Source organism: Hydra vulgaris, chromosome 10, assembly GCF_038396675.1.
Source record: "Hydra vulgaris chromosome 10, alternate assembly HydraT2T_AEP".
NCBI lineage: Eukaryota > Metazoa > Cnidaria > Hydrozoa > Anthoathecata > Hydridae > Hydra > Hydra vulgaris.
In genome coordinates this window covers 16,085,001-16,112,425 of record NC_088929.1, presented here as the reverse complement: position 1 = coordinate 16,112,425, position 27,425 = coordinate 16,085,001, and the positions used below count along the sequence as shown (strand labels likewise).

Sequence of the window (27,425 nt, the reverse complement as noted above, 5' to 3'; positions counted from 1 at the left end):
AAAAAAAAAAAGTGAATTATCTGGTTTTGCAAGTCCACTCCTCAAAAGTGTCCATTTATACATGTTATTACATGGCTCAATCTGTACACAATTATTGATCCTGTATTTTTATCACTGCATAAATCAACATCACACGGAACAAATCATAAAACATTTCCTTCAGATGTTTTACAATTACTTAACCTCAATTACAATCCTCAAACGATATTATTGTTTTATAAACTTTTGATGTAATTTAAAATTGACAATCTTTTCTTGCACTATTTTTTGTTTTAATTATTGCTAAAACATTATTTACCTAAATACTTAATTGTTATTCAAAATAGGTAGGTCAAAAATCCGATAAAATTTATTCAAAAATCAATTTACCCCCTTGTAACTAAGGAAATTATCTGGTAACTAAGCAATATAAGTATCCATAGCAACTTAATAAAAAAAAATTATCACATTTATAAGAAGCATGATCTCATGTTATCATATATCATGATCTCATATCAGGCAAGTTTAAAATCTCTGCCATGACATCACAAATGGAGGAAGCATTTTTTTAATAGCGAAAAGGTGAAAAATAGATAAAAGAGTTCAGAATAGAAAAAAATAAAAAAAATAAAGTTGAAACAATGAAAATATTACAGAATAAAAATTGAAGAAAAACGTTAAATAAACAGAATAACTAAACGCAAAGTTAAAAGAAAAAAAATATTTGTGATAATTCGAAAATAAAAACCTTTGTTAAGTAATTAAAAGAAAATAAAAATAACATTTTTTAAGTTTTATTAATTTATGTTGTTTACATTGTTTATACTGTCATGTATTTTTGTGTATTGTTTATAATATTGTGTGTTTTTGTGTATTTTTTATATCATGTCATGTATTTTATGTCGTGTATTTCTACATTTTGTTTATACTGTTGTGTAATTTTGTTAATTAATTTATGTTGATGTGTACTTTTTTTGTGGTCTTGTAGCTAATTATTTTTGTTGTTACTTTTTATGTTTATTGCTATTATTCAAGTTATCTTTTATTTTTTGTCTCATCATAATATTTAAAAATATCCTTTTGTTTTATCTTTTATTTTCTAACATCATTCTGATCGTTAAATATTGAGGGATAACGAATAAATGTTATCTCATTTATTCGTTATCTCTAATGTCAGTTTATTCACTTTTTCCCTTTTTTTGTGTTATTTGCCTTGCATTTTTAAATATTATTGTTCTTCTTTTTATTGTGTTTTATTATATTTTGGTCGCTATCTATATTACTTTTTTTTTGTTTTATTTGTTTATTTTATTAAAGTGTCACTCCAATGACTAGTTTTTAACTATATGAGTGACACCGAACTGAATAACTTTGTAATTTTTTCAATTTTATGGTTAAATAAGTGAATAAAAAATATTGGCACTCATTCCAAATTTAGTGAATATAGCACTGGTAAAATATCAGCAAATACCAAAAAGGTTGCTAAGCAAAATAAAGGTACCCATAGCAACAAAATAAAAAAATATTACCTTCATAAAAAGCCCAGACATCATATTAGTACTCATGCTAATTTTAGTGAAAATAGCCCTAGTATTAAATTAGTTAAGAATTTTGTACAGTAAAAGTGAATTCTGTCCCACTGTGCAGTGCCCTAACTCAAATTCAAATACACAAGTAATTTTTTATGTGCATACATTTTATTGTAAAAATTTGAAATGTATTTTGTGAACATTAATCACGTTATCTAAGGATAACTTAAAACATAGTTTTAAGGATAACTTAACACATAGTTTTAGCAAGGATAGCTTAAAATTTTAATACATTTTATTTTAATACATTCAAGCTTTTTTCTTCAAATAATTTCTTTGAAAAAAATAAAATATTTTGATTGATATTGTTAAAGATAGTTATTGTTTTCATCATACACCAAAGAACCAAAATATATAGACATTGATACCATTCAAGCAAAAAGGGATATAATAATTAGGATTTGTAGATGTTATGAAAATATCTGGAGAAATAAAAAAGGTTTTATCATGAGCTAATAGAATTTTTAGATAAGCATTAACTGCATTCTTATAAAAACTGAGGATGTTTTTAAAAACCACAAGCTCTTTCTTTGATTTTTAACAAGCAATGAGAAGTGTTATTTTAACAAGTTTGTATTTCTGTTTAAAATCATTTACATTTTTGTTTTAAATTGTTTACATCTTGGTTTATTTAATTTAATTTGTTATATTTTAGCTATGTTATTTATTTATGTTTTTAGCTTTTTTTTAGCTTCATTGCTAGAAGTTTTTGTTTAAAAAAACTCTTTTGGAAGGCCTGTATCCATCTTTTTAAAAGACTAGATCTATCTTTTCAAAGGTTTGTATCTATCTTATTGACAGATGGTATCTGCCTTTTTTTTATGTTGTACTATTATTTAACAAGTTAGAAATTAATTTTTTTTTTAATTTAAATAAAAAGTTTAGTTAAAAGACTTCAAAGATTTAAAGATTTCCTTGACTGATGAAACATTTCAAATTGTGAAATTTTATTTTATTAATTTTCACAATTTGAAATTTACTTTGTTATTCATTAGATAACAGTCAACAGTTTTAACTATTTATTGATCATATTATTTCTATTTTGTGCCACTATTTATTTTTATTTGCATTTAATAACAGTAATATTTGTTTTAAGATTATATGATCATGAGATAAATGTTTTGAATGCCTTTGAGATTTAAACTATTTTTAACACAGTGCTCTTGAAAACAATATAAAACTCTCCTATATCGCTCATGATGTAAAACTCTGTAACTATAATGAAAATGCTAACTATAATGAAAATACTCTTTTATGACACTCCAAAATATAAACTTATTTAAAAAAAAAGTAATTTGAATATAGGTGTATGTAGGGGTTATTGTGTATCATTAATGGAACCTGTACTATAATTATCATCTTTTCATTTAAATAACTATATACATTTTAATCATATTTTATTTATATTTCAGAATTTTGATATTGATCTATGTCATTTAGTAACATGTAAGTGTTAAGTTATTTAGTAAGATGCGAATATCATGTTTACGAAGTTGTAATATTTAAAAAAAATATATACATTATACATTTAGAACTTTAATTAAGGATGACATATAATTCAAACTTTTATAAAAAATTAAAAAAGGTGGAATTTTTTTAAGTAACAAAAATTTTAGTCAGCATTTTAGAAAGAGAAACTCCATCACTACAATTATATATACTGATAGTATCTAATATAAAAATATGCAAATGACTAATATTTATTTGCATATATAAAGATTTTGTGATTTATTATTAACATACCTGATGAACAAAAGCCTCCTAAACAAGATAGTGATTGATATATAGTTTGATTTTGACAGTTTCCTGTACATGTTCTACTCCTTGTTTGTTGACATAAAGATGAACAGTTACTATATGCTGACCATCCTCCAAGAAGTACTTTCAATTGAAAAAAAATACATTTTTTTTAAAAACCACAACAAAACAACATAATCTAATTAAAATTTTTAATATATCCTAGTAGATTATAAATACAATATGATATATATAAATATATATATATATATATTTATGTATATACCTATATATATGTAAATATATATATATATATAAATACAGGGCTTGTGATGAAGCGAGCGCGATCGCGCTCCGCTCGTAAAATGCGCCCGTAATCGCTATTTTCAAACGTTCTAGGCGCGATAAACAACGCTCGTTCAGCTTATAACGAGCGTATAAAATAACGCTCGTCCAATAGTTCGGGATTATTTTTTTATTTTCATAAAATATTTAACAAAGATTTTTAATAAAGATATTCTATTATTAAAGCACGGATATATAATATAAAAAGCACTATGTCGTTCTCTTTTGCACTAACATAATGAATGAGCAGTTTGAAGTCGTTAATAGTTAATTTCAATCATGGAATGTGCACGTGGAAACACAATGTGAATATAAAAATGCGCAAATAAAATAAGAATAGAAAATTAAAAAACCATTATAAGAAAATTGAAACTGCAGAGTATTTTTAATCTTGTAAAAATATCAAGTAAGATTTATTTGATTCATTGTTTGTAATATTCCACACATCGTTTATAATAAAAATAAATATTAATAATAGAGTAATTTTTAAAATTAGTTTTTGTTCATAGTATAGGTTTTTTATTAACTATTATTTATTTTAACTCAAATTTAAAACGATTCTGTTGTTTAGAATGTTCGCAATCAAGGACATTCGAAAAGGAAACAAAGTAATAATGTCAATATTTATTAAATAGAAAGTTATTTTCTTATTTATTATTATTTCAAATTATTCTTGTGTTATTTTTTTAAGATAAAAAAACGTAATTTAAAAAAGAAATTTTAGAAAAAAAAAAAAAAATTAATTTGAATAAAAAATATCAAGAAATATGAAAACCATTAACTGTTAATTAAGTTTACAGCGTAACATTTTAAAATACATATATCAAAACAAGGAAGCAAAACTAAGTCACTAAATTATACTTCAATACTAAATCAATAAGATGTTGCGTTTTTGTTTGATATTTTTTTTTTATGACATAAATATTTAAGAATAAAATCGCGATCTGACAATATACAAGAAGTTTGGAAGTATAAAAATCTACTTCATTGAAGTAGTTTCATGAGTGTGATACTAATTCAAACATTTTTTGACGAAAGAATTATGTAACAAATAAAAAAAGATATAAAAAGATATAAAGCTTTTTATGAGTATCACCTTCAGCAATTTTCATGATCGCGCTCGCCGACAGTATCTCGAGCGCTCATAATCACGCTAGATAAAAACATATTCTAATTTTACGAGCGCGATATAACACGCTTGAAGATTTTCTTCATCACAAGCCCTGTATATATACATATATATATATATATATATAATATATATATATATATATATATATATATATATATATATATATATATATATATATATATATATATACAACATTGGAAATAATTATTTAAAGGTTGAATTAAAAAAATCAAAAAGGTTATTAAAATAATTATTTAAGAAATAGTTATTTAAAATCAATAATTTTTTTCAGGATGATTGTTTTATTTTTTTCTTGCAGGTGATTCAGATACCAATTTTTTATTAAATGAAACAATTGTCTGTTGTATTTTGCCTCCCTCTATTTTATGACTATAATTTATTTTATTCTTTTAATTAATTTTAATATTTAAAACAAAAAATATTATATAGTTTTGATGTTTGAAGACCTTGAACTTTTGAGATTATTAAATAACTTAAGGAAAAGTAAAGAATTGCTTTGCTTTAACTCCTATGATCCTAATTTATTTGCTGGTCTAGCCCATACTTCTAATTGTGGGGAGGAGGGAGCAAGTTTAAACAGCTTTTTTGTAAATATTGGCATGAAATTGATTTCAATACCATGCCAACATTTGCAAAAGGAATTACTAAGTAGCTTTTTTTAATTACCTAGTGGAAGATTTTATAATATTTTGGGGCTCTTATGACAGGTAATTTATTTTTTTGTTTTGTTTATTTTTGAGGGAGGAGAGAGGGAAGGGGGAGGAAAGCCAAGGGCCACTACAGTCAACAAGTCTTCTTTAATTGTGATTACAACCCTCGAGGCTGCTAATTGAGGGCAGTAGTACTAGGGACTTCGAGGTAATTGAATTCGGAACTTCTTGCTTATGAAGCCAGCCATCTACTATTACACCATTACCAAACCAATATTTTACCGCAATTAATATAGCGATCATAACAGTGAGTGGCTACTAGCCACTCACTGTTATGATCGCTATATTAATACATTTTATGTATTAAAATACTGTTATGATTGCTACATTTAATCATCTAATTAAATGTTATTTTTTTGTCTGATTTTAAAGTTAGAAAAAAAAATTACAATCTTAAAATATGTTTATTCTACCAATCAAAAATATTTGGTATTTTTTATAATTCTGTATTTTTGCTTGTTGAATAATTTGTTCGCACTTTTTTTATACTTTATACTTAAGACTGTTATGGTCTTAAAACTATTTTTATTCCAATAATTAACAAAATTTAGTTGTTAACTTAATAATTTTAACTTTCTGTTTTAAAGGTGTTTAATATATATATATATATATATATATATATATATATATATATATATATATATATATATATATATATATATATATATATAAACACATATACATACATACATACATACATACATATATAAAAAAAACAAAAAAAAACATATATATATATATTTATATATGTATTTATATGTGTATATATATATATATATATATATATATATATATATATATATATATATATATATATATATATATATATATATATATATATATATATATATATACAACCCTTAGATGTTGTCCGAAAGTTTTTTCCATATTTTGTTGACAAAAAGTAAAAATTAAAATGCAAGACCGGAATTATTTTTTTTTATTAATTAATAGACTGCCTGCCCCAACCAAACCCTCAGTCGATGTAGCAACGCTCCCTTGTGGGTCAGGCTAAAAGGTAGTAGATGTAGCAGCACTCCCTTGCGGGTCAGGCTATTTGTCAGTCGATGTAGCAGCACTCCCTTGCGAGTCAGGCTATTTGTCAGTTGATGTAGCAGCACTCCCTTGTGAGTCAGGCTATAAGATAGTCGATGTAGCAACACTCCGCGCATGATTTACAGTAAAAAAAATTAAAAATAAAAACATTTTATTAAAAAAATTAAAAATAAAAACATTTTATTAAAAAAATTAAAAATAAAAACATTTTATTAAAAAAATTAAAAATAAAAACATTTTATTAAAAAAAATAAAAATAAAAACATTGTTTATATTGTTAAAAACATTCAGAATGTTTTTAATACATTCTGGTCAATTAAATTTGCGTTTTTGTGGTTTTTTTAAAAAACGATTTATTTGTAATTAAATTAATGGTTTTTACTTTCATCCAACACGCAAATGTTGGACAAAAGTCAAAAGTAATTAAAAGTGACGTATGTGTTGGCGTAAGAATCACTTTTTTCCGTCCGCTCACCCCACACACAACAAAATATAGATATATATATATATATATATATATATATATATATATATATATATATATATATATATATATATATATATATATATATATATATATATATATACACATATATATATATATATATATATACATATATATATATATATATATATATATATATATATATATATATATATATATATATATATATATATATATATATATAAATATATATATATTTATATATATATAAATATATATATATATATATTATAATATTAGGGTTTATTGCTTAAAAATTCCTATATTTGGCAATGTTTCTGTCAATTATCCTTACAGCAGGCACAAGCACAGAGAGAAGGGAGGTGGGGGTACTACTACAAAAATTATTTTCCTAGAAAAGCATCTGATATATATATATATATATATATATATATATATATATATATATATATATTTATATATATATGTATGTATATATATATATATATGTATATATATATATATATATATATATATATATACAACCCTCGGAAATAGGGTCGGCATTCGGCAATGTCGCCCTAACTGCCAACCTAAAAATGTTTGAGGTCGGCAAAAAATTGCTGACCTCATTTCGATATTTTATGGTAAGACCTTTGTATGAAATTTTTTTTTCCGTCTTGATGCCGATCTCTAAAAGATTGAGGCCGGCAAATTATTGCCGATCTCAATTTTCCTAATTCCGAGGGTTGATATGTATATCTTCTATATATATAAAAGGCAATGTGTGTGTGTGTGTTTGTTTGTTTGTTCTCTATAGAAATCCAAACCGCCGGACTGATCTCGATGAAATTTGGCATGGGGGTAGTCCTCGAGGGGGAGAAGGTTCTTAGCTGGGTTTTCACCCCGTACCCCGATCCCCGGGGTCAAGGGGGCCCAAAAATGGGCCCCCTGACCCCGGGGTCAGGGGGGACAATTTTTTGGGCCGATTTTTTAGGCCCATTTTTGGGCCCATTTTTGTGTACAGATATCAGGTAAGCCAGTTTAAATATTGGCCCGGGCAACGCCGGGTAACTCCAGCTATATATATAAAGGGCAATGTGTGTTTGTGTGTGTTTGTTTGTCTTTCTTCTATATATATAAAGGGCAATGTGTGTGTGTGTGTTTGTTTGTTTGTTCTGTATAGAAATCCAAACCGCCGGACCGATCTCGATGAAATTTGGCATGGGGGTAGTCCTCGAGGAGGAGAAGGTTCTTAGCTGGGTTTTGACCCCATACCCCAACCCCCGGGGTCAAGGGGGCCCAAAAATGGGCCCCCCTGACCCCGGGATCAGAGGGGACCATTTTTTGGGACCATTTTTGTGTACAGATATCAGATAAGCCAGTTTAAATATTGGCCCGGGCAACGCCGGGTAACTTATGCTAGTATATATATATATATATATATATATATATATATATATATATATATATATATATACATGTCTGCAATACTGTTTTAACTGCTGATCTAAAAGTGTCTAAGTCTGAGAAAAATTTTTTACTAATCTCATTTTTAGGTTGTTATAGTGAAATTTTTGTGTTAGAAAATGACTAACCAGAAATAGTCTACTATAGCGTATTTATATAAGTATTTGCTCACTTTTTTTACTTATCTAATCCATTTGGCTTTTTAGAAAAAGAAGAAAAAAACAAAGAATAATGAATGAAAAAATTGTTGTCCCATGCCAAACCCTTAGTCGAGTAGCAGCACACTGCTGCAAGTCAGACTATTTGTCGGTCAATGTATGTACTGAAGCCCCAGGCAGCAGGCTATTTCAGTATGACATCAGACTGTTTTTTGAATAAAAATAAAAAAAAAAATTATCTTGTTTATTTAACAGTGATCGATCTAATGAAAAACATTAATAAATAAATAAATATATATATATATATATATATAAATTTATACCATTTTGACATAAGCCTCCTAAACAAGATTGAGTTTCTGATGTGCTTGCATTTTGACAGTTTCCAGAGCAAGTTCTGTTTCTCGATTGTTGACACAAATAAGAACAGTTACCAAATGAGGACCATTCTCCCAAAATTACTTTTAAAAAAGTAGTTTAATTTAAAGTAGTAAATAAAAAAATAATTAATAAAATACAAAGGTAGATAAATTTATTAAACACAAAAATAACTGATTAAATCTGAAAACACATTTTAATAAAAATCTTTTAAATATGTTCATATTTGCAATAATAAATTAGACATACCAGTTGGACACATGTTTCCAAGACAAGATTGAGTTTCAGTTGTACTTGCATTTTGACAACTTCCAGAGCAAGTTCTGGTTCTTGATTGTTGACACAAATAAGAACAGTTACCAAATGAGGACCATTCTCCCAAAATTACTTTTAAAAAGGTTGTTTAATTTAAAGCAATAAATTAAAAAATACATAATAAATAATAAAGATATATAAAAATTTAAAACACAAAAACAACTGACTAAATCTGAAAAAATATTTTAATGAAATTCTTTTAAATATATTCATGATTACAATAGAAAATTAGACATACCAGTTGGACACATGTCTCCAAGACAAGATTGACTTTCAGTTGTACTTGCATTTTGACAACTTCCAGAGCAAGTTCTGGTTCTTGATTGTTGACACAAATAAGAACAGTTACCAAATGAGGACCATTCTCCCAAAATTACTTTTAAAAAGGTTGTTTAATTTAAAGCAATAAATTAAAAAATACATAATAAATAATAAAGATATATAAAAATTTAAAACACAAAAACAACTGACTAAATCTGAAAAAATATTTTAATGAAATTCTTTTAAATATGTTCATGATTACAATAGAAAATTAGACATACCAGTTGGACACATGTCTCCAAGACAAGATTGACTTTCAGTTGTACTTGCATTTTGACAACTTCCAGAGCAAGTTCTGTTTCTTGATTGTTGACACAAATAAGAACAGTTACCAAATGAGGACCATTCTCCCAAAATTACTTTTAAAAAAGTAGTTTAATTTAAAGTAGTAAATAAAAAAATAATAATTATAAAATACAAAGGTAGATAAATTTATTAAACACAAAAATAACTGATTAAATCTGAAAACACATTATAATAAAAATCTATCAAATATGTTCATATTTGCAATAATAAATTAGACATACCAGTTGGACACATGTTTCCAAGACAAGATTGAGTTTCAGTTGTACTTGCATTTTGACAACTTCCAGAGCAAGTTCTGGTTCTTGATTGTTGACACAAATAAGAACAGTTACCAAATGAGGACCACTCTCCCAAAATTACTTTAAAAAAAGTAGTTTAATTCAAAGTAGTAAATAAAAAATTAATTAATAAAATACAAAGATAGATAAACTTATAAAACACAAAAATAACTGACTAAAACTGACAAGACATAATAATGAAATTCTTGGTTTTTTAGATTTACAATAGAAAACCAAACATACCAGTTGGACACATGTCTCCAAGACAAGATTGAGTTTGAGTTGTAATTGCATTTTGACAACTTCCAGAGCAAGTTCTGGTTCTTGATTGTTGACACAAATAAGAACAGATACCAAATGAAGACCATTCTCCCAAAAAAGCTTTAAAAAAAGTAATTTATTTTCAAAAACCAAAAATAAGCTGCAAAATTTTATGTTTTAAACTAATGTGAGAAAAAAAAACAACTACAAAAAAAAGCTTTAAATTTATGATTGCAATAATCTTTTTAATTAAAAATTTTTTTCAGCATTTTGCATAAAATAGCATAAAATGTTTTTAAAATTAAAGTTTACACAAATTAAAATGGCAAATGGAATTAAGATAAAATTCTACAGATTAAGTATCTGAAATCCATTTATTTTGTTCATTCATTTTATGCAAGCATTTAAGTATTCGCTATTTTAATAAGTTATTTAATTATGGTAATTATGCAAAAAAAAAATGGACATATAAATTTCATATAGAGCAAGTTTTACTGGTACTGAGACAAGAAAGTATACAAACGAAAATACATTATTTAGAAACTAGAACTGTGAACTTCAGTCGTAAACTACATATTATGATTTGCAAAGTTTAAAAATTTATATAGTTCTTTAATTAAATAACATATTTTTATTATTTTTGAAAATAACCATTGAGATTAATCATTACCATGAAATGAATTTGATAAACACTTTACAAATAAACTCTGTTGTATAAAAATATTTTTTTTTCTTCAGTACATTCATGCCTCTTGGATAAAAATATTTTTGATTTTGTAAATGCATTTTTGCTGAAAGAGTTGTGCAACCATATTTTTTTACTCAAAAAATACTAAAAGTTCTATATTTTTCTTCATAACCATATTGAAGTAAAGAACATCAGGATTTAAAAAATTTTAATTGAACAATACTGGTCCAAATAACTTTTTTTAATTAATAATTGTTTTTTTTTTGTACCATTTCCTCTGGTTAAATTTAAAATCTAAAGTTTGCTAATACTACAGTGTACGTTGGAAATTTTTTGTTTTAAAAATTAATTATATCATTATGAGTTAACAGTTAATTTAATTTAATAAAAAAAATTTTTTTTTTTTTAAATTTTGTTATTTTTTTTTAAAGCTTGATTGTAGATTATTCTATTATGATGTTTTTTAATGTGTTTTCACTCTTACTATGTCCTGGTACAAAGAAAATAAACTTAATAAAGCCTAATTTAAATTGAACTAATGCATCTGACAACATTTTTTTGATCATTTTATTTTGGTTTTGCCACCCACATCAATCACAGAAGAAATAAAGTTTCGTTTCTCCTTCTTTGCTTTCAGATTCAATTAAGTTAAATTATTCATTACTTGAATTACAGCTAATTTGAATCCTTTCATTTTTGTTTCGCAAATACAAACATATTTTTAAAGAGACAATTTTTGCAACAGATTATAATTTTGTAGAATAATAAAAAGCTCTAGTCATACCATGTGGTGATAAAAGAACTTGAAAAAAGTTCTGGTTATGAACAACAGACATTTTATTTTTATATTCTTCTTTTCTTCTTCATAAGCTCGAGTAAACTTATTTTCACTGACACGTTTGTTATACTTGCAATAATCTTTATCTCCTTTATATTTTGTTGGTGAAAATTTTACTAATTTCAACTATGCATATCTATATAGATTACTTTAGATCACACATGCACACTCACACAATTCACCTCCCAAAGACCATGGAGGCCAATACAGTCAAGGAGGCTGCTTTTAGTTGAGGTTACCACTCTCTTGTAACTCTATAACACCAAAACATGAACAGTGACAAACAAGACTGCTGCGTAGAGAAACAAATTGAGTGCAGTACTACCAGGGGCATGATGGGGATTGAACCTGCAACTTCTTGCTTATGAGGTGAGCGCTCTACCACTACACCACTACTACTTTTATAATCTTTGGGCTTGTGGTTCTCAAGCAAAAACTTGTTCTCATGCAGTAGTGGTAAAGTGGTAGAGCCCTCGATCTTAGATCTTCACCTTGTCCCAGGGATATTAGTGCTTAACTTGTTTCTACTTGCAGCAGCCATGTTTGTAAAGTTCATGTTTTAGAGTTAATGAGTTAAAGAATATATATACACTATTAAGCTGGGAGTTACTAGAAAACATAGAATAGAGTAAAACAGCAAGAAAACAGTTGACAACTTGAAAAGTTGTATGTTCTATGAGTCAGAAAAACATGAATATGGGTGAGAATTCCAAAGGGTTAAAGTGTGGGGAAAAAAACTAGACAAATAAAAGTTTTTAGAGCATGCAGAGAAAGATACAGTAAAAGAATGAGAATTTTCTGAATGAAAAGTCAAGCAAGAATGAGTTTTGGTTGATGGAACTAAAGATTAGCTGCTCCTTTGAGCAACAACCATAATAGTACTTGTATAAAAAAGAAAGAGATGATGGGAAAGTAGCTCAAGCTTGGCAGATTAAGTAGGTCCAACTATGTTTATAATGCTTTTTCGGACCTTATCTAGAAGAGAAAGAGCATTATTAGAAGAACCAACCTAAATATGATAACAGTATTCCATACAGGGGCGAATATGAGATTTGTAAAGGCAGAGAATCGAATCAGGAGTAAGAAAATGGTAAACAAAATAAAGAAAAGCAACCTTAGCAGATGTTAACTTAACAATCGATGTATGTATAGTTTTCATGAGAGGGTAGTAGTGAGCAATTATCTAAAACATAGAAAAGAGGATTCAGTAAGAAGGTTGCTATTCATTAATACAGGAATGTTGACAATATTGCAATAGCCGCAGCAAGCCACTGCAAGCTCCAATCTTTTACAAAAGTGAGATCAGGTTCAAAACCAGCTGTTTGTACTAAGCAATAAAAAAAAGTCAGCAAATAGAGCCATTTTAGATGTCAGGAAGATCATTTATGTAAATAAAAAACAAAACACGACCAAAAATCAGGGCTTGTGATGAAGCGAGCGCGATCGCGCTCCGCTCGTAAAACGTGCCCATAATCGGTATTTTCAAACGTCCTAGGCGCGTTAAACAACGCTCGTTCAGCTTATAACGAGCGTATAAAATAACGCTCGTCCAATAGTTCGGGATTATTTTTTTATTTTCATAGAATATTTAACAAAGATTTTTAATAAAGATATTCTATTATCAAAGCACGGATATATAATATAAAAAGCACTATGTCGTTCTCTTTTGCACTAACATAATGAATGAGCAGTTTGAAGTCGTTAATAGTTAATTTCAATCATGGAATGTGCACGTGGAAACACAATGTGAATATAAAAATGCGCAAATAAAATAAGAATAGAAAATTAAAAAACCATTATAAGAAAATTGAAACTGCAGAGTATTTTTAATCTTGTAAAAATATCAAGTAAGATTTATTTGATTCATTGTTTGTAATATTCCACACATCGTTTATAATAAAAATAAATATTAATAATAGAGTAATTTTTAAAATTAGTTTTTGTTCATAGTATAGGTTTTTTATTAACTATTATTTATTTTAACTCAAATTTAAAACGATTCTGTTGTTTAGAATGTTCGCAATCAAGGACATTCGAAAAGGAAACAAAGTAATAATGTCAATATTTATTAAATAGAAAGTTATTTTATTATTTATTATTATTTCAAATTATTCTTGTTTTATTTTTTTAAGATAAAAAAACGTAATTTAAAAAAGAAATTTTAGAAAAAAAAAAAATAATTAATTTGAATAAAAAATATCAAGAAATATAAAAACCATTAACTGTTGATTAAGTTTACAGCGTAACATTTTAAAATACATATATCAAAACAAGGAAGCAAAACTAAGTCACTAAATTATACTTCAATACTAAATCAATAAGAAGTTGCGTTTTTGTTTGATATTTTTTTTTTATGACATAAATATTTAAGAATAAAATCGCGATCTGACAATATACAAGAAGTTTGGAAGTATAAAAATCTACTTCATTGAAGTAGTTTCATGAGTGTGATACTAATTCAAACATTTTTTGACGAAAGAATTATGTAACAAATAAAAAAAGATATAAAAAGATATAAAGCTTTTTATGAGTATCACCTTCAGCAATTTTCATGATCGCGCTCGCAGACATTATCTCGAGCGCACATAATCACGCTAGATAAAAACATATTCTAATTTTACGAGCGCGATATAACACCCTTGACGATTTTCTTCATTTCTTTCAAAGATAACTTTAATAAAGTGTTTAGAAAAAATCGATTTTGATAATCTTAAAAACTTTTTTATCTACGTAATCTACTTTTGTACTATTTTCATATGAACTAAGCTTGTGTTAAAAACCAGTATGCCAAACTTTATTGAAAGCTTTAAATATGTCAAGAGCAATAGCCCTTGCCTCATTGCATCTATCTAATTCACAATAAAACAGCGAGACAGATCAAAAACGGTCTTGATTATCTGACAGTAAGTTATTTGACTCAAGATGTTAGAATTTGTATCAAAGACTCAAAGACTATGTTAATAACAGATAAAAGACTGATCGAACAATAGTTGGTGAGGTCAAAATAACCTCAAGAGTTATTTGAAATTGGAACCACAGATACCATTTTCCAGCAAGCAGGAAAACAGTCAAGCACTTACTAAATAGTTTAGAGAGAATTAAACTCAAGCATTTACTAAATAGTTTAGAGAGAATTAAAGTCAAGCACTTACTAAATAGTTTAGAGAGAATTGAAGAGAGTTCTGGAGAACACTATTGTAAGACTATGACAGGAATGTTGTCTGAACCTGGTGTTGCCTTGAGCCAAAAGATTAGAAGAGTCTAATTGAGATATGACTTTGGGAATGGATGTTGGAGTTATTTGAATGTCTAACAATGGATTAACCTGTTTAACTGGAAAAGAAGGAAGAGTATGGCCATAAGATTTAAAAGTCGAATTAGAAGAAAAGTTCTTTGCAAATAGTTCAGCCTTATTTTTGAGAGAGGTAATAAGATCAATCTCATGAATTAGAAATAGAATGTTGGACGAATCTTTGTTAAAGACACTCTTGAAGATTTTCTAAAAGACTCTAAGAACTAACTTCTGAAAAAAGATATAAGATTTCATAATCTGGGATTAATAGTGCATAGCATTAGACATTACCTTTTATTTCATTACATTGATTTCTTGCGATAATAAATAGTATTTTGTTCTCAAGAAAGTTGTTCTTTTGAAAAAGATGAAAAAAATGATTACGCAGCTGCTATATTTAAATATAGCAGCTGCACAAGAAGGTGAAACAAATAAAGTAGAATAAGGTTTGACTTATATAGACGGTGCATTTATCAGCGGAGTAACATTAGCCCATCGATATATGTATATATGTATATATATGTATATATATGTATATATGTATATATGTATATATATATATATATATATATATATATATATATATATATATATATATATATATATATATATATATATATATATATGTACATATATATATATATATATATAAATATATACAGGCCTCAGTGGGAGTGAATGAGCGCAAGAGCGTAGAAAAGCTCTCCTAAAACAAACATGGCAAGCTATGCGAGCCGCTCCTTTAAAATGCTTTTTACAAAAGCTTTTGGTTTTTGCACAAGCTACCTGTTTATTTATTTAAAAATTGCTTATTAAATACAAAACTTGTTACAAGCATATGCTTGTAACATTTATATTAAAATAATCTACACATAACAAACATAATTTATAGCGCCGTAAAAAAATCCTTTAGACATAAAAAATTTTTTTTAGGCAAAAACCGTGCCTGTTTATTTTTCGATTAATTAAATTTTTTTGACTTCGCGCTTTTCGTTTTAGTTACAATGATAATTATACTTTTGAGAGAAAAAAAAAATTTTTGCTAAAGCTGTAAATTGCTCCCATAAACAGTTTTAGGGGAGTGTTATTGTAAATTTATTGTTATTGGGCAAGAGCGAAAGCTAAAGCTCTCGCTTCCCACCGAGGCCTTCTTAAAAGTTAAAGCAATTATAAATGTTACTAAAGAGTTAAAACTAAAAGTTTCTTGAAAGTTAATGTAGTAACGTTGAAAGTTAATGTAGTAACTAATATAAAAAGTATAATATTTCTTTAAAAATATTTTTTAAAGTAGATTATGAGAACTTAAAAAACATTTGTACTGAAAAAAAGTTTTCTGTTCATAGAAAATTTAACATGGACGAAACAGGTGTATTTCGACTGTTCCAAATAAAACGCCCAAGAATGTAAGTTCCTGTGGCAAAAAAACCGTCTGCAAGATTTCTAGTGCAGAACTTTTAATTAATCAAAAAATAAACAGGCACAGTTTTTGCCTAAAAAAAAAATTTTATGTCTAAAAGATTTTTTTGCAACGCAATAAACTATGTTTGTTAATATATATATATATATATATATATATATATATATATATATATATATATATATATATATATATATATATATATATATATATATATATATATATATATTAAAAAAACACTTATCTAGATGTTAAATAACAGTAAAAATAACTACAAAAAGAGTATTTTGATAATTTTTTAACAACTTAATGTATTTTAATATTATCTACTTCTACTAATAAAAATGATCTACTAGTCACTAAATGACTTACTAGATTTTTTTTTTAATGATTAAATGGTTGACAGGTTGATATCTGCAATTCTTCATGAGGTCAGTAGGTTTTTTATACTATTTACTAATAAGATTTTTTCAGCTTCTTGTGTGTGGGGGTAATATAGAAAGTATTCCCTTGACTTTAGCCCTGGCTAATCAATAATATTATCAGGGGTGACTTTTTATAGTAATCTGATATATACCATGAAATATAGTTTTATAACTTATATGAAAAGTTATTAATTTACAATAACAATTATTAACTTATATTAAAAATTTTACTTAGAAATCATCTAATCTTCATAAAAAACCATCAAGATTGGCATAAAAATATTATAAAATTTTTTCTTGATTGACTTTGATTTGGTTAAGCCATTTTTTTTTATTGATAGTGCAAAAAACTCATTAATAAAGTAAAAAGCAGAAAGTTGTTAAAGATTCAATTTTACTATTTATTGTCTGCAGTTGAAAACATTATGAGAACCTCATCATAAAAGCTTTTGTTAACTCAGACAGGTTCTTGCAGTCTCCGCTGATGATTAAATGGAGAGCTGAGTTATATTTATAACACTTTAATTTCTTATCTTTATATATATATATATATATATTTTTTCTTTTCTTGGGTCTTGTTTATATTCAAGTGTGTTAGACTTTGTTTTATTCTAATCCACTTTATTTTACACATTGTATATTTATTATATTGGGCCTTGAGCCTGTCAATAAATTTGATTGATTGATTGATTGATTATAACATCAAACATGATTATTTAAAGCATTTTTAAACAAGAGTTTTTTTTAAAGAGTTTTCCTTGAGTTCAAAAAAAAAACAAAAAAAAACATGAGATTTTTAGACAAAACTTAAAATCTGTTTATGAATTTTAATTTACTTTAAAAGAGAACACAAAAAACTCTAATCACAATAACTTTGTAAGTCACACTGATAAAAAGAATAATAGAGTTATTATTTGATATCAGTATAATAAAAAAGTTAGAAAAATGTTTATATTTAGCAAAATTAGCCATAATTATTAATTTATAGAAATCCATTATGGACTTCAAAAATATTGTAATCACAACAAACATATTTTATAAACATATATTACTCATATAACAAACATATTTAGAGTATTATTCATTATTATTAACAATTATTAACCAAAGAAATCGAATGAGTATTTAGGAAATAATTTAGAGTTACCAGGTGTCTGGTTTTTCAAGTAGGAGAGCCAGTGTCAAACCTATTTAATTTAGATTTTCACTGCCTTTTCCTACAATAAAAACCCTAAATTAATTTTAAAATAATAAATTAAAAATTTTTTTTTTCAAACAACTAATAAAAAAAATGAGGTTTAAGAACAGAAAATCACTCACGAGCATCTGCAAGAATTTGACTAACCACTGAACTTGCTAATGATGGAGATTGAAATCCAATATATTGTGTAACAGGAAACTGTCTTTGAACAAGACCTTTAGTTAAAATATTGTACTGATTTGTACTTTGAGAATCAACTTGATTGAGATAAACAACATATGTATTTGGAGCATTTGCTAGAGAGTAAAACAATGATAATGAGTTATCAACAGATGCACCAAGTTGAGGTCCTGAAGTAAGTATGACCATAGCAGTAGTAAAATTATTATTGCTTCCACATAAATCAGAAGCCAACCTTTTTTTACCTTCAATTATTCCAGAAACTATATCTACCTTAGCATTAGAACTGTAAGAGTTTGTAAGTTTGTCAACCTTTGCCTCAAAACTTTGTAATGTAGATAAAGCATCACAACTGATTACTTCAGAAGTAGATATATCTTGAAACTGAATAACATTTACTAGATGATTAGCAGAAATCCCAATGGTGTCTGCAAAAGACTTCACAAAATTTTTTAAGTATTGAAAACGATCTCCGCCAAAGTTATCATTGTAATACAATTGATTGAACTGCAGAGATGAATCCAAAAGTAAAGAAACAGCAATTTTATATTGACCTGTAATAGTATATAAATATAAATATATATATATTATATATTATGTATTATATATATTATATATATATATATATACATATTATATATATATATATATATATATATATATATATATATATATATATATATATATATATATATATATATATATATATATATATATATATATATATATATATATATATATATATATATACACAGTGGCTGGTGAACTTTAATTTAGATAAAACTAAATTTTTTTAGCCAATTGATATCGCAATAATTTAGATCTTCCTATATTTATAAATGGTAATGTACTTGATGAGTCATCTACCCTTCATCTTCTAGGATTAACTCTTAGCTTCGATCTTTCTTGGAAACCATATATCAAATCCATTGCAAAATTAGCATCTGCTAAGGTTGCATCTCATTATTGGGCTGGAGACTTTCTTACTCTGGAGTAAGAAATTCTTTATCTCTATAAATCTCAAATCCGGCCTTGTATGGAATACTGTTGCCATATCTGGGGTGGATCTACTAATGATACCCTTTCTCTTTTAGACAAGGTGCAAAAACGTATTGTAAACATAGTTGGACCTACTCTTGCAGTCAACCTCCAACTATTATCTCATTGTCAAATACTATAATGGGCACTGCTCCAAAGAGCTAGCGCCTCTTGTGCCATCTACTAAAATTCATTCTTGTGTTACTTGTTATTCAATTAAGTCTCATCCTTTTTCTGTGACTGTTCCTAAGTGCTCCAAAAACTCTTATTCGTCTAGTTTTTTTCCTCGAACATCAATTCTTTGGAATTTGCTTCCTTCATCTTGCTTTTCTGATTTATAGATTTGCAATCTTTTAAGTCATCTGTTAATCGTTATCTTGCTCTACAATCTTCATCTTTTCTCTTCCAGTAACTTCCAACTCTTATAGCCTTTCCTTGCAGCCTTGTTGAAAGCGAAGATGTAAAAAAAAAAACAAAAAAAAAAACTTTTTTTTGTGTGTGAACATACATTGACTGAAATAAGTAGAACATTCAACAGCCCTCAGAATTAGGGCAGCATTAAGCATAGTTGACTTAACTGCCTGTTTGAAATTGAGGTTAACAACCTCAGCAAAACATTTCAGTCCTGGGACAATCTTAGATTGTTTTATTTAATTAAATAAACCATTTGTTTTAATGCTGGGTTTTTTTAATAAATTTATTTTTATGTTAACTACTTTATTCAGAAATTTATTTAACTTTAAATAAAAAAAATTAAAACAAAGTTCAACTTAATTTTGAATTAAATAGTTATAAATAGTTAATAGATAAAAACAATAAAAAAGAACATTTATTAAATTCTAAATAAAATAATACATTTAAATAAACAAAACAAAAAAACCCTGGTAAAATGAACGGTTTATTTAAATTCTAAAATAAAATGATTAAAAAACAGCAAAAAAATAAAAAAAGTTTTATGGTTTGCATTAAACAAAATAAATAAAACTAAAATAGAAAAACAAATGTTAAAATTAAAATTGTAAACAAAGCAATTAAAATAAAAACAGAAAAACTTTTTAAATAATTATAAATGAAATAAAATTGGCAAAACTAATGTTTTATTATTTGTCAAACTTTTAAACTAATACTGACATTTGATTGAAAAGTCATATAACTCAACATCATCAAATACATTTGATGATCTTTCGTTTGATGCTAAATGTTCATTAGTTCATCAATTTCCTAAAATCTCTTTCTATATTTTTTGCAGACCTGATGCTGAGCTATAACAGTTATAGGTTGGCAATTTTTTGCCAACTTTATTTTCTCTAATTTCAAGGGTTAATACAAGGATTGTGAAAAACATGCAAGAAGTGCTGCTACATTGACTAAAAATTAGATAAAACCTGCAATGAATGCTGTTACATTGACTGAAATAGGTAGAACATGCCAGGAGTGCCACAACATCAAATAAAGGTTTTGGCTAGGGTAGGTAATCTTTTTATTAAAATAGTCTTGTTTTTTACTTATTTTTTATGTCAAGAAAATATGGTAAAACTTTTGTCAAACCTCTACCGGTTGTGTATATAATACACATCAATGTAATATATATATTTTTAAAACGTGCGCATGTGTTGCTACATCTTATAGCCTGCTGCTACAAGGAAGTGCTGCTACATCAACTATCATACAGCCTGCTTCTACAAGGGAGTGCTGCTACATCGACTACCTTATAGCCTGCAAGAAAGTGCTGCAACATTGAATGAGGGTTTGGTTTGGGCAAGCAATCTATCATTCAAAAAAATAATCTTTATGCAAGCTTTTTCTGGTCTGGTTTATAAGCGGTCTCTTTAAAACTACAGTTTATGGAAGAAACTTTTCGAATACCATGCAAGAGATATATATATATATATATATATATATATATATATATATATATATATATACATATATATATATATATATATATATATATATATATATATATATATATATCGCATGTAAACTGTATGCTGATGACTGCAAAATCATACTAAAGATGTTTCAGATTCAGACAAGCTACAACAAGACTCTATTTTATTACAGAATGGTTGGATAAATAGGACATAAAAAAGAACTACAAAAAATGCAAAGTGATGTATATGGGTATAAACGACCTCCAAAAAATGTACTATATGCTTGATGTTAGATCTTACATCACCCTAAAATATCACCATCATGTTGAATGGCAAGTTGGATACACAGGCTTCCAAAGTTGCAACTAAAGCTAATATGATTTTAGTATGAATAGAAAATTCATTCATCAGTAGAAGCATCAAACTATGGAAAAATTATACACAGTGTATATCAGACCATTTAGAATTTGCAACTCCAGTCTGTAATAGATATTCAAAATCAGCCACAAAGTGCATCAAACTCTGCGATAAAGATCGCTTACAGGCTCTTAACTTAAACAGTTTAGCAGCCAGAAGAATTAGTTTTGATTGTATTCAATAACTGTTAACTGGCATGTTGAACCATTGAACAAAAGAACCTAAGAATAGTCACCATAAATGGTTAAGGAGAGAAATAACTGATAATTGTGAAATATATAACATATTTTTCACTTATAGAATAACGATTTCTTGGAATAATCTTCCAAACAATGTTGTTCTACGTTGACAACCAAAAGTAAACAATGTTGTTCTATGTTGACAACCTTTTTACAATTCACTACATTAGGTTTTGGATAAAAAAAAATTATTAATAAATAATTGCATAAATTGTGAATGAAATGTGCCTGCCTACACTACAAATAGCTGACCTTGTATTTATGCTCCTTTCCAGAAATCTTATCTCCTTGCCGTGAATATACTACTACTAATAAATATTCACATGATTGCTAGATAATTTATTTTAGATAAAAATTTTGTTTATTTTTTTATATTTCGTTTCTTTATGTCATATTAAAACAATCAACGAGTTTTCAATCTGTTGCTGAATAATTTTGAATAACACATTTCCTACATAAAGATGATAAAATGATTATTATTTTCGTGTTCATATGAGAAATTGTGAGAAATTTTGATATTTTTTCCCCAAAAATATGAAATAAGTTGTCATTATAGGCATATGATGTGACAGGTAAAGTTTAAGGAACCAACATCACTGCAGTAGAATTTTTAAAGGAAATTGTATGAGATTACAAACTAATTTAAAAGAATCAAGGACCAATTGCAGACATCACTAAATTATAGCAGAAACAAAAAAGATTTTAAACATTGGTACATTTCTGCAGTTTATGTTGATGCTAGATATAGAATGCTGCTAGAAAAAATAAAAATAAATGCAAGAAAAACAACGGTTAAAAGCAGAAGAAAAAAATTACAAAAAATATGCAAAAAAATCTAATAGAAATCAAAAAAACAAAAAATACAGCTGAAAAATAATCTACAGCATATTCAATTCATTTTATTATTATTGGCATATTCAAGAAAAATTTACAAAAAAAAAAGCCAAAAAATCTATAAGATAATCAAGAAACAAAAAATACAGCTGAAACAACAACTCTACAGCAACTTCAACTTGAATCTAATTTAGGTAAAGAAGACAAGTTTTAAAGAAGAAAAAAGAAGAAAAAGAAAAAATGTGACCAAAATAAATTTATAGATAAAGATTATGGATATCATGGACAATAATTAAATAGTGGAAAAAAAATGGGGCGTTTATAAAAATAAACCAACTTTTTGAGTGAATCCAAGAACACTTAAAAATAATATAAGGTGTTTAGAGTAGTCACTTGTTTGCTTATCTCACAAGCAAATGTGAAAAGGTTATTTAAACAATATTAAATAATATGTTTTTAAACAATCTTTTATTTTTATTTTTATTACTTATAAATAAAATAGTTGCTTGTACTCAAGCTACTAAAATAAAATCAATTCTGATTTGTTTTACATGAAACCACTCCAAAGTTGTAAAGGAGCCCAATTTTTAACAGAGAACTTTTAATGGAGTCAAAGCCAATCTTCAAACCTTAAGAACTAATTTTGTATAATCTTGTAATAACTAATAATTTTATATTTTGTATCAACTTTTTTTATATTTTAAAAATTCATTATTTGTATTACATTAAAGTTATACTTCACATTATTTGATTGTTAATTCTTACCATTCAAACAAAAGCCTCCTGTACATGATTGTTTTTGTGAAGTATCTACATTTTGACAACTCCCAGTGCAGTTTCTACTTCTTGTTTGTAGGCATATAGAAGAACAATTTCCAAATGGTGACCATTCTCCCAAAATAACTTAAAGAAACAAAAAGACAAAAATTTATAAACAAAACTACAGATGTCAAAAATAAACACTTTTAAAGTTTAATTTCAGTGTAAGAATTTTGTCATGTGTAAGAACAACCACACTAGCAAACTAAAGAATTCCGAAATATTATATGTAAGAACAACCACACTAGGAAATTAAAGAATTCCGAAATACTATGTGTAAGAACAACCACACTAGCAAACTAAAGAATTCTGAAATTAAAAATTATTTAAAAATATAAAAATTGTTTAAAAATTTTAATAATTACAACCTGATTAAGTTAAAATATTATAAAAAATATTGTTTTTAAATTTCTATTTAAACTTCAAACGTTTATCAGACTCAACTGTGATTAATTAGAATTTTAGTTTTTATGTCACAAAAAATTCATCCAACAGAGTAATCACCATATTAATGGACAATGTAATCAACATCCAAAAAAAATTAATAAATTTTTTGTTGTTGTTTGGAAAACTGCCATTGTTTTTCAATGTTTCTATTCTCAGTAAATTTTATGCAATATGAAGATTTATCAGTTCTGTCCATCAAAAAATTGCTTTTCAATTTTTTTGTATAAAACTGGCAAAGAAATATCAGCCTCAAACTGACAAAGAAAGACAAGCTTTATAATGGTAAAAAAAGGATAAGTTCTTTCTACAAAATCTACAAAGAAAAACAAACTTCAAAAAAATTACTTTTTAAAAAAAAAAAATTTCTTATTTTTACAAAGTTTCAGATTCAGTGATATCTTAGATTCAATTACAGTAACTTAGTAGTAATTGAGTTGGGAGTCAACAGAAAGCAAAGAGGAGAGGTGAAGAACAAGAAAGCCATTGACAGAAGACTTGAAAAATTTGTCACCAAGACAATAAAGAATTCTAAAGAAAAATTTCAAAGGAAAACAACTAGAAGAGAAATAGTTTTTCAAGCATGAAGGAAGGGTAAAAAGATGCAATTTTGCTGAATGACAGGCTACACAAGTTTGACTTACTTAATACAAGTGATGATAGCAGGAACTAAGAGTACATATAGAACATCAGAAAAGAACATTATTACATTTAAAATAGAATAAAAAAAAAGCTTTTTCAAAAGGTGCATCACCAACTTTCATTTTTTTCAAAAGCTGCATCACTAACTACTTTTTCTCAAAAATTCACATCAATTTTTATTAAAAATGTATCGTGTTTTTTTAAAAGGTGTTTTATTTATAAAACTATCAGCATTTATTGTAAAATTTCTTTGTTAAAGAAATACAGAAAAATGGAAATCCTAAAACCAATCTGACTAACTACATTTCACACAGTTTAACAGCAAGATTAACTACTTTTCCAGCAGTTAGCTCATTAAAATTGATATCAAAAAACCCATTATAATGTACACATATGGATCAATCAACATAAAATTTTTTGTCTTTTTTAATTTTTAGTGGTACTTATGGTAGTGTTGTATCCCAATTCATAAAGTGGTATTAGTGCTTAAATATTTATGTATGGGAAACTAAACTTCATATGGCATTTTTTTATCATATAAAGTAACACACTTTAACTTTTCTCCAGAATGAAAATTAGATCTTAATGATGATGTAACCTGCATTGAAATGAAAAGATTAAAATTTCAACATAAGTAAGAATACACAAAATAAACCCAGTCAAAACAAAGTGGGAAAAAACTTATCCTTAAATCATTTATAAAGGTGTTTTTAATACCAGATTTGACAGATTATTAAAATGTAATGTAAATTTTTGCAAACAGAAATTATCAAGAAGGGAGGGGGGGTGTAAAGTCATGACGAATTATTAAACTATTATAAAAATTTTGTAAAGCGTTTTAATTTAAGACTTTACTTAAGCATTAGTAGCTCAGTGTAATAGTAAGAGAATGTTCAAATCATCTGGTTGGACAAGAAAATATTTTTTGTGTATTTAGTCTCCTTGATTTTTTAAAATACAATAGCATAAAGTTCAAAATAAAATAAAATAGTTGTTTCTAACAATTAAAAGTCTTTTTTGCTAAAACAAAATAGTTTAAGCAAAAAAAACTTTTAATTCTTAAAAAAACTATAAAATTTTTCTGATATTATACATAATACATACATGATCCTTACATATAAGATCATGTATGTATATAACAAAAACATAAAAAACTTACTGTCAGTAGTGCTGACTTTTACACTTATAGATGTTTGTACATTATGTCATATTGAAGAAGATTTTTTACATATTAAATATTTTTATATTTGCTTATTACATCTCTATTAATAGTAACTATTAATTGTATTTATTTAAATTTAATTTTTATACTTAATACTTTTTCTTTTTTTTTTGAGAAAATATTGAAGTTCTAAAATACTTTGTAAAAATATTACTGCAATCCAATATAGTTATTCTTAATCATAGTGGTTTGTTTTTCAATAAAACACATTTTCAGTAGCTCATTAGTTAAGTGTGCTAACCTCAGAGCCAACAATGTTGACACTGAGATTAGTATGTTACATACTAACATTTCTGAGTGATCATATCCACTGCTAAGCAAAAAAACTTGTTTTTTTTAAAGTTGCCTTAAACTGTTTTGATTTGTATTTTTTAAATACAAAATAAAACAGTTTAAGCATAAAAGACTCATAATTGCTTAAAAAAACTTTAATTTATCTATTATACATATATTATACACATTTGTTACATATAAGATCCACAAACTCAACTTAACCTTTTCCCATTTACCCTTAGAGATGTTTGTATGTAAAACTATTCAAATGAAATTTTTACTTATATGTAATTTTTAAGTAACATTGTTATCAATCAAATTACATAAGTTACATATTTACATAAGTTACATATTTACAAAACTTACTTATACTTTTTTATAAGAAATATAATAATAAAAATATAATATTTTATAAACTTTTTGTCGTACACATACGATATGTGGTAACACTTGTTGATTTTGACAGCCTCCCCCAAAAAAAAATTTATTTTTTATATTTTATTTTTTTATTAATAAATATGCTAAAAAAACTTGCCTTTAATTTTCATAAATGGATGCCTTCAGATCCGTGTTTAAATAAAGGGTTTTGACACTACTTACAGTACTAACATTAAGTTCAGCATTATTATATAAGATTTTATATGTAAATTCAGAAAAAAATTACTTGTACAAAAATGCTTTTCTTGATAAGTAAACTATGATTACTTATCAAGAAAATGATAAGTTTTCAGAAAAAAATTATTCATTTAATGATTATTGTAATTAAGTTTAAAATAAGAAACTCTACGATAAAAGCAAAGTTAATTAAGAGTTCAATAAACAAAAAAAAAACTAACAAACAATAATAAATTATACTATAACTAAAATATTAATTCATAATTTCGTCAATTTAAAACCAAATTCAATCTTAAAAAGAACGATTTCTTCCATCAAATTCTTGCTTTAAATCCATTCTCTTTCAATCAATTTCAAATAGTAGTTTTGGTTATTGGTTATTATTTTGACTATTGGTTGATCAATTCTGGATGTTATTTTACATTAGGCTCCTTTTTAGGCTGATTTTTCACACTCAAAAATATTT

The 27,425-nt window shown here is 26.2% G+C and overlaps 1 protein-coding gene across 5 annotated transcripts in view; it reads right to left on the bottom strand.

Annotated features, from left to right (window-relative positions):
• The window catches only part of LOC100200012 (uncharacterized), a 114,846-nt gene that overhangs the window by 47,446 nt on the left and 39,975 nt on the right, over window positions 1-27,425 (bottom strand). For 4 of the 5 annotated variants that reach the window (XM_065807362.1, XM_065807360.1, XM_065807363.1 and 1 more), the window contains exons 8-16: window positions 23,710-23,847; window positions 18,482-19,096; window positions 10,484-10,621; window positions 10,184-10,321; window positions 9,878-10,015; window positions 9,574-9,711; window positions 9,270-9,407; window positions 8,966-9,103; window positions 3,312-3,449 (exon numbers count right to left, since the gene is read on the bottom strand). In XM_065807362.1, the coding sequence (XP_065663434.1) occupies window positions 3,312-3,449; window positions 8,966-9,103; window positions 9,270-9,407; window positions 9,574-9,711; window positions 9,878-10,015; window positions 10,184-10,321; window positions 10,484-10,621; window positions 18,482-19,096; window positions 23,710-23,847 (1,719 nt within the window). The remainder of the gene's footprint in view (window positions 1-3,311; window positions 3,450-8,965; window positions 9,104-9,269; window positions 9,408-9,573; window positions 9,712-9,877; window positions 10,016-10,183; window positions 10,322-10,483; window positions 10,622-18,481; window positions 19,097-23,709; window positions 23,848-27,425) is intronic. The other variant, XM_065807364.1, reaches the window with a different exon arrangement.